Raw genomic sequence first — 13012 nt, 5'->3', positions numbered from 1 at the left:
GAAGTTCTAAATAATTTGATACTCAGCAAAGTAGTAAGAATAAACACGTTATTATTTTAGTCAAACTTTAGATGCTGCATTGGCACCTTCTGTTCAAACCCTGTGAATAAAGCATGGTAACTGAATAAAATGCTGTGCAACTAAAAATCTACCACTCTTCCAGTGCATGCTCACTATACCTTCACTATAAGTATATGACAGGGCTCCAAATTATAGCCAAGACATGTGCCAGGTCCTCAGCTTTTATTGGGATTCTGGAATGGCATGTTGGAGCGGAATCTCTATCTACCCCAAACAAGGGAATTGGTATTGGTGACGCCTGGATCGCCAGTACCAGGAGTTTGCATTTCCCCACAATTTTGGTAGAGTTATTGACAAAAAAATCTTAGCCAGGTGATTTAGCGGTTTGGATCAGAAATTGGCTAGCTGTAAGAAGACAGAGGGTGGTGGTTGATGGGAAATATTTATCCTGGAAGTTCAGTTACTAGTGGTGGACTGCAAGAATCTGTTTTGGGGCCATTGCTGTTTGCCATTTTTATAACTTACAAATGAGTTGGATAAGGGCATAGAAGGATGGGTTAGTAAATTTGCGGATGACACTAAAGTCGGTGGAGTTGTGGACAGTGCGGAAGGATGTTGCAGGTTACAGAGGGACATAGATAAGCTGCAGAGCTGGGCTGAGAGGTAGAAAATGGAGTTTAATGTGGAAATGTGTGAGGTGATTCACTTTGGAAGGAGTAACAGGAATACAGAATGCTTTGCTAATGGTAAGATACTTGGTAGTGTGGATGAGCAGAGAGATCTCAGTGTCCATGTGCACAGATCCTTGAAAGTTGGCACCCAGGCTGATAAGGTTGTTAAGAAGGTGTGTTAGCTTTTATTGGGTACATGGATTGAGTTTCAGAGCCATGAGGTTCTGTTGCAGCTGTACAAAACTCTGGTGCAGCTGCACTTGGAGTATTGCCTACTGTTCTGGTCGCTGCATTATAGGAAGGATGTAGAAGCATTAGAAAGGGTGCAGAGGAGATTTACCAGGATGTTGCCTGGTATGGTGGGAAGGTCTTATGAGGAAAGGCTGAGGGATTTGAGGCTGTTTTCATTACAGAGAAGAAAGTTAAGAGGTGACTTAATAGAGGCATACAAGATGGTCAGAGGATTAGATAGGGTGGACAGTGAGAGCCTTTTTCCTCGGATGGTGATGGCTAGCACGAGGGAACATAGCATTAAATTGAGGGGTGATAGATATAGGACAGATGTCAAAGGTAGGTTCTTTGCTCAGAGAGTAGTAAGGGCGTGGAATGCCCTGCCTGCAATAGTAGTGGACTTGCCAACATTAAGGGCGTTTAATTGGTCATAGGATAAACATATGGATGATAATGGAATAGTGTGGGTTAGATGGGCTTTAGATTGGTTTTCACAGGTCAGCGCAACATCCAAGGGTCGAAGGGACTGTACTGCACTGTAATGTTCTATGTTCTATGTAGGTGCACAAAAAAGAATGCATCCTCACAGATTTCTGGATCCCATAATGCAAAGTTTTAACAAATTTGAATTTTGAACAGGATATGTTTTACTTGAAACAAAGACTCTTCTGAAATTAAAGACATGTTTTTAAATATATTGACTAGGCTGTTGCCTTTCTCTCGTTCTGCTTGGCAAATATTACTTTGCTTATTTCTAACTTTCCTCCAAATGTTACCAACAACTTTAATTTTCTACTGGCTATAATCCCAACTATTATTGTGATAGATGCAATGGGTTTGAACTAAGAATAATTTAGATCTTGTTTTAGTTTGAGCAGTAAAGTAAAATAGAAATAGTATCAATGTTTTGATTGGTTATACTTTAAATGGCAGCTGCAGCATCATTACAATGAGTGAGGATTAAAATATTAATTAAATCTTCTTTTTCCCTTGAGGCTGGGAAAAAAAGGGGGGCAAAATGATTTTGAAGGAGTTGTCCAAGTCAGACATCTAGTCTTTCTGTATGTACAGTACATTATAAATTCTTTGTTTGCAATGATTTCTTGTGACATTGCTGCTGAAGTGGTCTTAGGGTCTGCAGCATGATAACTTGGTCTATTAGGTCAGCACTGTAAACAGGTAAATCTATGTACTTACTGTTACTTAGAAATTCACAAGGACAACCAGAAGACAGTTGTAACTACTTGCAAATTCTAGGTTCCAGTACATGTGCATACACAAAACCATACAAACAAACTTTCTGTAGTACTCCTGCTATCATCTTATGGGAAGTCAGGCAATGCAGTGTGCTTTAAGGACAGGGTATTAAACTATGTGAAGTACAATGTATCTTTCTGCTACAGTGAAACTATGGGCAGGAATTTCTGGCCCTGGCTGGATTTTTGGACCTGACAAAGGTGACAGTATGGGCAAGCCACACAAAAACGCCATAGACAGCGGTGGGACCAGAAGATCCTACTGGCGGCCAATGATGAACTGCCTTTGCCGCTGACAAACATGCTGTGGGGCAGGGGAGGAGGGAGTGGGGGCAGCATCTCACCCTCTGCCCCTTCAAACTTAGAAAATCTAATTTATGTTAAGTAAACAGTGAATGAGATCAGAATATAATTGCTCCTCAGGCCATAGGTCACAGCTTGAGTTACTTTCTCCAAGTGTCATTGGAAAAGTCATTTGAGGGTTGATTTTAAGTCCCAGGCAGGTACACAGTCATAGTGAATAAATAGCTTATACAGGAGCAATGGCAAGGAGACATAGTGAATTTTAACGGTCATGCCTCATTAGCACCCTGCTATCTGACTTCCAAAAAGATCTAAAAGGAAAAGCTTGGAAATGGCTACCCAACAGGTAATGTTGCATGGCCATCAGGAATAAAGCAGACCCCTAGAGTAAGAGGTCTTCAGGAGGGGTTCTGGTGGCAATCATGGTCAGAAATGTGTCAGGGAATCCCAAGGCAGGAAAGGCCTAATGTTTCCTGGAGGACAGTTCCTGTTATTTGTAGTGCAAAAGGAAACAAATGCGTTAAAAAAAACTCTGGACTTATTCTAACCTTAAATCCATTTCTTGATAGTTTTTTATCTGGCAGGGAAACTACAGGGCTCCATGCTCAGGCCTTGGATTAATATTGCAATAGGGATCAGATAACATTACCGAAGCCCAACTGTCTATTTACTGAAAGACAAGTTTATTAAGTTTATTTATTAGAACATAAGAAATAGGAGCAGGAGTAGGCCATCTAGCCCTTTGAGCCTGCCCCGCCATTCAATAAGATCATGGCTGATCTGAAGTGGCTCAGTTCCACTTTTCCGCTTTCTCCCCATAACCCTTAATTCCCTTGCCTACCAAAAACCTATCTACCCGTGTCTTAAATATATTTAGCGAGGTAGCCTCCACCACTTCTTCGGGCAGAGAATTCCAGAGATTCATCACCCCTTGAGTGAAGAAGTTCCTCCTCAACTCCGTTCTAAACTGCTCCCCCCCCCTTATCTTGAGGCTGTGCCCTCTAGTCCTGCTGTCCTTTCTGAACGGGAAGAATCTCTCTACCTCTACCCTATCCACCCCCTTCATTATCTTATACGTCTCTACAAGATCCCCCCCTCATACTTCTAAACTCCAACGAGCACAGACCCAGTCTATTCAGCCTCTCTTTATAGTCCAACCCCCTCATTAGTGTTACAAGTTGGCTTATATTAACACTGCAATGAAGCCACTCTGAAAATCCCCTAGTCGCCACACTCCGGCACCTGTTTGGGTACACCGAGGGAGAGTTTAGCGTGGCCAATGCACCTAATTAGCACTTCTTTCGGACTGTGGGAGGAAACCGGAGGACCCGGAGGGAACACATGCAGACACAGGGAGAATGTGCAAACTCCGCACAGACAGTGACCCAAGCTAGGAATTGAACCTGGATCCCTGGAGCTGTGAGGCAACAGTGCTAGCTTCAGGTGCAATTTAAAACTGTAGTTGGTCACACTGGGGTAGTGAGCCAGCAGATGGGTCTCCCTTTGCATTTTAATGATCCACTTAATGCCTGCACGTGGGCAAGAGGAAATTGAAATTTCCCACCTGGGCTCATGTACTAACAAAGATATCATCAGTCAGTTGCTGGGTGACTTGTAAATGCCAAATGGCTGTGTTTTTTTTCCCTTATTTAAAGTTGTCACATAAATTTGTGGTGACATTTGAAATGTGATGAGGGAATGTGGTAAATATTATTTGTTGATGTCCTGCAGTTTTGCTCATGTTGACATTTGCTACTATCTTTCATGATTATCTTGTCTTTTTGCATTTTAGTTTGACACTACAGCCATTTATTTTCTTCAGAATCTTTTATTACAATTCACTACATCATTTTTGCTGGTTTTATTACAGCAATGATGAAGATCTATTTTATTTGTTCTTAAATGTTTTAAAATGTTGTACCCCCTTGTATTTCTATCTCCTCTCTGTATTATGTATCTTTCCTGCTCCATTATTTAAATTCTCATTATCATCCCCTTTTCTAGTTACTCTCCATTTGCCTCAGTTTTTATCATTTATATTCCAGTCTCTCCCATCACTTTTATTATTATTAATTTCAATAGTACTGCAAACCTTTAATACTGTTACCTCAGATTCTCAGTGACTGCTTAGCAAGCATAGTCCCTAAACATTTTTCTCCCCTCACCATCTCCCTCCAGTAATTGTCCCCTTCTGCAGCTTTTCATTCATCCTCACGCATGTGATCAGTACTCATTTTCGACCCATTTGGTGTCTTACTGGTTCGCTTACCATTTTCCTACTCCCTGTTCATCCATTGTTACAGATTAGATCACCAGTTTTAAGCTTACAGTAACCATGCATGCATGATAACTCCCGCTCCATGTTGTCAGGGTTGGGCGGGGGGTGGGAAGAAAAGAAATGCTTACTTTTCAATAGTAGCATGTGCTAAGTAAAAGAAGTACAGGCCTGAGAGTAATTAGTTAAAATGAATGGACATAAAATTATGTGGGATGCATTGAGTTTCAGAACTGTCAAGAGATACGCACTCCTGTTCAATGATAAATTTCTGTGCCAATTCAAAAGATCTACTCCAATGCTTTACTGGTTAAACGACATATCCAAACTTTGAAGAATTCTGGGCTGTTCTTAATTTGGGGACAGGTGATTAAATTATCTGTAGTTTTAATTGTGGAAATGATTTTGTGGTAACAACCAGATACCGATTGTTCAGTTTTTTTTTCAGTTTTGTAGAATCGTGCCTTCCTTGTTTGTTGCAACCCGGCATTTTGTTTTTACGCCAGGTATAGTTCAGGTAAAACAGATTCCAAACACATTATTTCTCACCAGGTGCATGGCAGAGCTTCGAGGTGGATGTGGCTCAATAAGCAACTGAGATGGCATTTGTCCAAGGTTCTGTATGTGTGCTTCCATGGCCTGAGGGAGAAAAGAAAGATTGTCATGATCAATATGCGTCAAAGTGAAGGGTAAATGTTCTGCTTGACAATGCAAGCACATCCAAGCTCAGCTAAGATTTCTGGAAATTCATAGCAAATGTGCTTCTCTTGCAGTCTGTAAAATTAAGCAAAATGTTAGTTGTGGCCAATCCATTTTTTTTGCAACATGCTGAGATTAATTATTCTTTTCTTCCTTCATACTCACTCTTACGGGTTAAGGGTCAATAAAAAATGTTAATTGATGACAACATGCAGGAAGATTACAGACTTGTATATACACATATATCATATCAATGCTTTAAACTGAAATACCTTTGTAAAATCTGATGTAAGGAGAAATGTATAGGGATCTCTAACGAAATAAGGCTCTGGGATCTTCAAAAAAAGACAAAATGGTCATAGGCCAGGAAGCAATTATCCTTTGAAACAAATGCAGTGAAGAATTGGCAATTATTTAATTGCCCATTAAAAATAATTCTGACATATTTCCGTGACAAAATAGTTACCTCATCTCGCACATTCATGTATTTTGAAGAAAGTGGGCATCATTTTATTTTTCCTTTCCAGAATGACCACCTTGTTAGTTACATATTCCATACGAGGGCTGTGTTTAGATAATTGCAGCACTCCAATTCTCATATAAACCAAGCTGACTGACAGAAAGAGATTCTCTTGTGTAATGAATTAAATGTTACATAAACTACCAATTATGCCCTACCGTGGAAAATCAGGAAATAGCTGGTTTCACAGAGGAGACAAGTCAGTCAGCAGTGCATAGATGAAAAGCCATAGCCTGTCAAGCAAGAGGAAAATTCCTTCCAGCTATTTTTATTACCAAGACCAGAGGTAGCCAGTAATTTGTTCTTTTTCTATAGAAGGTCTAATCAGAGAAAATGGGATTAAAAAGCATTACAACCGTGTAGCCCCTGTATGCTTTGACAAAACAGGAAAACTAGGTCCAAAAGCTCAGTTCAGTTTTTGAAAACTAGAGGTTAAATATTAACAAAAAAACTACAATTTTTCTGATTACATTAACTTTTACACTTATATTGATGAAACTGTAAGCAGGTCTCAAAGTTTAAAAGGACTGATGGTGTGGTGAAGGAGACATGTACATACTATAAAAAACAAATGACTGGAAATGGGTTCCCCATTAGAAGTTACTCTTTTCTCTTAAGGCTAAAAGGTTCAATATGTTTTCACCTAATTTAGTATTCACTACATGAGCAGTTTCCTTGATAATGGCCACTGTTTTCAATTTCGAATTGATCAGCCATGATCTTATTGAATGGTGGGGCAGGCTCGAAGGTGGCCTACTCCTGCTCCTATTTCTTATGTTCTTATGAATAACTTTGACATCCTCAACAGAATCTTGTTAATTACAGAAAATTTAGCTACATCATTCATACGTTATCATACGTTAAAACCTAGGGTGGGATTTTCTGGTCGCAGTTGCTTGAAAACCACAAAATCTCGCCTGAGGTCAGCAGACCTTTGCATGGTCCACCACCTCATCCCCCAAAAACCCCTATGATCTCTGTGGCAGGCAATATGGGAAAATTCCCCCCCCCTACTTTTGTTCAGAGACTGTGATAATATAGATCAGTTAGGCTGATGCTGGGACTTTAAGTATCCAGCATTTTACATTTTGCTGATGAGTTAAGAACAATTATTGCACACCATATGGGGAATGCACTCTATGTAAAACAGGTTTTTGCTTTCCCCCTATATGCCAAAACACAATGAGTGAGAATTGGGCTTGTAAGTGCCCACTTTTAGATTCCATGAGAGCTCTTAGAACTTCAAAATGACATCAAAGCACTCACACAATTGTATTGGGTGGATATCATTTTGATGCAAATATTAGCACACGCTCAGGGAACATCACCAATGGTATGAAGGGCAGGCAGATCATGATGTCAATTTCCATACAATGCTAATTTGACAATATCAGTGTCATGTTGGAGCTCAACTTTCCAGCAAATACACTCTCAGTGTTACACAGTGGAACATGCATTCATAAAAACAGTATGAGGCCAGTCAATTGCTTGAGCATGCTCCACCATTCAATAACATCATGGATGATTTGATCATGGCCTTAACTCCAATTTCCTGCCTTTCCTCACAACCTTCAATTCCTTTATGGATCAAAGATCTGTCCAATTCAGTTTTGAATATATTCAATGACCCAGCCTCCACTACTTTCTGGGATAGAGAACTGCAAAGACTTATGACTCTGTAAAAGAAGAAATTCCTCCTCACATCCACCTTAATTATTCTGAAACTGTGGCACCATGTTCCCTCCTCCCTCCATCCTGGTTCTAAATTCCCCCGGGGGGTGGAGGTGGGTGTTTTGTGTGTGTGTGTGTGTGTGTGTGTGTGTGTGTGTGTGTGTGTGTGTGTGTGTGTGTGTGTGTGTGTTAGGGAGGGGAGAGAGACATCCTCTCAGCATCTAGCCTGTCAAACTGACTGGGATTCTTAAATATTTCAATAAGATTCCCACTCATTTTTCTAAGCTCCAATGGATATAGGCCTAACTTGCTCAATCTTTCTTTATAGAGCAATCCCATCAACCCAGGAATCAACCAAGTAAATATTCCCTGAACTGCCTCCAACGGTAATAAATCCCTCCTTAAATAAGGAGACCAAAACTATGTGCTGTACGCCATGTGTGGTCTCACCAATGCTTAATACAGTTGTAACAACATTCCACTGGCCTTCCCAATTATCTATTGTACCAGCATACTATCTTTTGTGATTCATGTATGGTATACCCAGATTCCTCTATAATGTAACATCCTGTAGTCTTTACTTAAATAATATGTTGCATTTTTATCTTTTCTATCAATGTGAATAACTTCACATTCCTTAAATCTTTTACCCCATCTGTCAATTTTTGCCCACTCACTTATCTATATCAGCTTGCATATTCTCTGGCCATGATTTTCCAGTCTTGCTGCACCTGGCACAGATTGCACCAATCTTGGAAAATTGTATGTGAGTCTAAAAACAGGTTTTGTGCCTAGCGCCAAACAATTTGCAATCGTCCCAGTCCTTTGCCACTGCCGCTAGCCGGATCTCACCCAAAAAGGGCATGAGGCTGGTTAGCATATTTAAAATAGCACTTATATCTGCTTAGCCCATTCAATGTTGGATTCTTCCAGCTCTCAGGGTCTTCCAACCCTCGGGCTTGGCGAAAACTCAGCGTGAATTACTACTGATCTCCACTAGCAAGATCAGGCATGATGGTCACACCAGGGGACTCAGAGACCTTTGAAGTTCCTGGATGGTCGGTAAGTGGCTGGGAAGTGGCTATCTGGCAATGTCCATCTGGCACAATGACAATGTCCACCTGGCACACTGGAAGTACCAGTTGGGCACCGCCAGGTGAGCACTGGCAGTGCCGGGGTGATGCCAAGGGTGAGGGGCCTGAATTGAGGTGGGGTCTGAGTGGGAGTGGGGCCTGTATGGGAGTGGAGCCTGAGTGGTGATCACGAAGGGGATCTATTAAAGGGGGGCTATGACACAGATCACAAAGGGGAACCCCTCCCAGAACCAGCACGAAACTCACCACTCTCCCAAGACTGGCAGCATGGTAGCACAGTGGTTAGCTATGCTGCTTCACAGCACCACGGACACAGGTTCGAGTCCCGGCTTGGGTCACTGCCTGTGTGGAGTTTGCATGTTCTCCCTATTCTACTCCGGTTTTCTCTCAAATTCCGCAAGATGCGCTGGTTAGGTGCATTGACCCAAACCGGTGCCGAACTGCAATTACTAGGGGAATTTCACAGTACCTTCACTGCAGTGTTAAGGTAAGCCTTACATATGACTAATAAATAACCTTTATGTTTACTTTAGAAATGTGGGATGATTGTGGTCCGGTCCATGCTGGACAGACTGGCCTGGATTGCTCTGGTTTTTTCGCCCTTATGACATTTTTTGGGAAAATCCACCGTGTGCATCCTCCTCACAACTTGCTTTCCCATCTTTTCTCATCATCATCAAACCTGGCTAAAATATATTCATCCAAGTCATAACAGAGATTGTAAATAGTTGAAGTGATCCCTGTAGGATCACCTCAACTATTTACCTTATTAGGCACAGTTTGATCAACTGAAAATGGATATCTTGGCTTTTTGTTTCTTGTTAGTTATTCAATCCTCTATCCATGCTAATATATTACCCGTAACATCATCAGTTTATGTGACTCCTTATTGAATTATTTTTTGAAAGCCAAATATGCGATATCTACTGGTTACCCTTTACCCATCTTCAAAGAGCTCTGATACATTGTTGAACACATTTTCCCTTTCATAAAACCATGCTGACTCTTCATATTAGATTACAATTTTCTAACTGGCCTGCCATTACTTCTTGAATAATTGATTCCAGCATTCTTCCAATGACAGGTATAAGGCTATTTATCCTATAGTTTCCTGGTTTCTGTCTCCCTCTTTTCTTGAATGTTGGTGATGTATTTGCATTTTCCAATTCTCTGGAAATTTTGGAAGATTACAAACAAATACACCCAGTTTCTTCTTTTAAGACCCTAGATTGAAGGCCATCAGGTCCAACTTCAGCCCCAGTAATTTCCTAGTACTTTTTCTCCAGTGATAATGATTGTTTTATGCTCTTCCTTTTCTTTTGCCCCTTAATTTTCTACTGTTCTTGGATGTTTTGGGGGTCTTCATGAAGATACAAAATACTTTTCAACCTCCATCATTTCCTTGTTTTCCAACATTAATTTCCCAGTACGTCTTTTTTCAATCTGACACCATCCTTAACTTCCTTAGTTAGCTACAATGGTTCTTCCTTCTTGTGGAGCCTTTTCTTCGCAATGGAGTAATATTTGTGGAGAGTTAAGAAATATCTCCTCAAACATCTGCAACTGCTTATCCACTGTCTTATTTTTTAACCTATTTCCCCAGCCTACTTTAGCCAATTCTGTCTTCACCTTTGTCACTGCCTTTAATTAAAGATGAGACTCAAGATGAGACCCATATTCAGACTTAAGTTTCTCACCCTCAAACTGAATGTGAAATTCTATCATATTTTGATCATGTATCCCTAGAAGATGCTTTACCACGAGATCATTAATTAATTCTGTCACATTACAAACTTTTTTTTGTCTCTGTACACCTCTGTTGCTTCCTGTCACATTCTAGTTATCAATCTTGATATTGCTGCTTTCTGCGTAACTTTCTATATTTCCTCTCATCTGAACACACTCCACCACTGTATAGTATAAAGCCCTTTCAACAGCCCTAGTTACTCAATTCACAGGACACTGGTCACAAATGCAGCCCATCCAAACCAAACAGCTACTTCTTTCCCCAGCACTGAATCAGAAGTCTTTCTTCCCATACCAATCTTTGAATCATACATACAAATCTCTGATTTACTCAATGCCACATTTGGGAGTCGCCACCTTAAAGTGAAGGAGAGACGTGTATACTCTGACAATCCCTTGAGCTATGTGTCAGGAGCTCCTAGCTCTTTGTCGGGCCAATCATGGATGGGTGCCAGAGAAAGTGCAATCCAAAAGTTCTCAAATGATAGAATGAGTGAAGGAAGACTGAGAGTGTTACTGGCTATGAAGGTGAAGCGCACATCACCTGTGCCACTGTCTCCACTGAATTCTGCTCAGTCAATTAGAGTGCCGTGTTTTGAAATATCACTTAATAATTATTTGTAGTTATGTTAAGTAGTTTATCTAGTTAATGTGTAAATTTAAAACAGGATTTACACCTCCCTGGTCTTAGTTTAAGCTGCGGTTCAAAACCATAAATTTCACAAACCAGACACCTACGTGCTCACCTAATCAATGCCTGTAAACTTCAGGTCTGATTGCTTTTCTCTCTCCAACTGCTCCCTGTTTTGTAGAAGACTAGATCAGCACCTCTTCTCTCACTGCACTGAATTCCCCACTCACTAAATTCCTAAGTTAAGTGCTGCATAGAAGCTGTACTCTCTTAATCGGCCCAGGGTGCTCTGGTAGCAATTCTCCTCTCTGAACTTCAGCAAAGAGCAACATACGAGATACCTGTGCTTCAGAAAAGATTGAAATATACCACCTGCTGTAGCCACAAATGCACCCTCAGACCAGGGAAAAGATCAAATTGCTAGTTGTTATGAAGGTGACTGAAGGAATGAAACTTCATGCGTCAGCTTCCAAGATAGAGTGGGAAATATTTGCAATATTTTGCAGTTTGCCATCCATTGTTGTGTAAAAGAGATCATTGAGGCTTCCTATTTAAAGAAAGCTAGCTACATGTTTTCTCTTGCCAGAGACAAGCAGGCAGAGCAAGCACAGAGCTTTGTTAGGATTGCAGGCTTCCCATGGTGCAGGATGCTATTGACTGTACACAATATTGCTTTGTAGGTACCACATGTGAATGCTGACCTATACCGGAACCGAAAGAGATTCCAATCCCTCAACATCCAGCTGGTGTGTAACCATAACAGGAAATTATGCACATCAATACCTGGTAGTCTGGAAGCAGTCTGCTGTGCCAGCTGAATTTCAGCTACTATGTTAAACCACAGTGCTGGGCAACAGGGGCTATCCATTGGTGACATGATTGATGTCTCCGGTGCACAATCCACAGGCACATCGGCAGCATGAAAGTCAGTGCCACATCAAATGCGATAGTGCAGGCAATTGAGGGATGTTGAAACACTGGCCCAAGTCTTCCCATTTCTGGAACATCGGAGACTGAATGTATGATGGAAGATTCTGCAGAAGTCCTGATGCTAGACATATGTGAGAATTGCCAGGAAGTGCAGTTTTAACTTCCAATGGGCTGATTTTCTGCTGCCTGGGACCTTCCCCGAATGTCTCTGACTCCTTGAGCAGAGACATGGACTAGATACATGCAATTTACCTGAATACTTAACCAGGAAATGTTAGACAGTTTAAAATACGTCTAACAGTTGAAAAAATCCACAATTGATCACCCCCAATCACCCACACTGACTACCCAAGTACTCCCCTCCCCCACCATCCTGACCACATGTCTATCCTCGACTGGACCTGACTTCCTCCTCAACCAGACCCGATTATCCCTGACTGACTACCCACTCACTCACCAACCCATTCACTCACTCATCCATTCACTAACCCACACACTCATTAAAAGGCTGGATCTTTAAAAAGTCACTTGATACGACAGTTACTGCCATAAAGAGGGTGGAAGATCCTAGAGGAAATGGCCTGTAGCTTTGGGTGGTCAGGGAAATCTTTGTGGATGGCAGAATGCGCTCAGCTTTACCACTGAACAGATTATCTAAGCCCATGCTTCAGTTGCCTGAATTCCTCTGAAGAAGCCTTGTAGTTATTGGCAGAGGATGACAAAGCCTGCGGCTCACCATCATAAGGGGAGTAGTCCATGTCGCTAGCTACATGGTGAGCAGATGAGGAGCAGGAGTTTGCAGACTCTCCCCCTATATTCTGGGTTTGTCCGGATGCTCTGGTTTCTTCCCAAAATCCAAAGATGTGTGGGTTAGGCTGATTGGCCATGCTAAACTGCCCCTTAGTATCCAGGGTTCCATAGGTTAGTGGGATTAGCAGGGTAAATATATGGGGTTGCAGGGATA

General features: G+C 41.3%; 1 protein-coding gene across 4 annotated transcripts in view; it reads right to left on the bottom strand.

Annotated features, from left to right (window-relative positions):
• Window positions 1-13012, bottom strand: part of nbeaa (neurobeachin a) — an 825376-nt gene that overhangs the window by 35841 nt on the left and 776523 nt on the right. For 3 of the 4 annotated variants that reach the window (XM_080197465.1, XM_080197462.1, XM_080197463.1), the window contains one exon: window positions 5307-5396. In XM_080197465.1, the coding sequence (XP_080053591.1) occupies window positions 5307-5396 (90 nt within the window). Of the gene's footprint in view, window positions 1-5306; window positions 5397-5728; window positions 5792-13012 lie in introns of all 4 variants that reach the window. The other variant, XM_080197464.1, reaches the window with a different exon arrangement.

Source organism: Carcharhinus amblyrhynchos, chromosome 10 (genome assembly GCF_965287045.1).
Source record: "Carcharhinus amblyrhynchos chromosome 10, sCarAmb.v2.hapA, whole genome shotgun sequence".
Lineage (NCBI taxonomy): Eukaryota > Metazoa > Chordata > Chondrichthyes > Carcharhiniformes > Carcharhinidae > Carcharhinus > Carcharhinus amblyrhynchos.
Note: the sequence above shows the minus strand (reverse complement) of the source record. Positions and strands in the feature narration are given on the sequence as shown.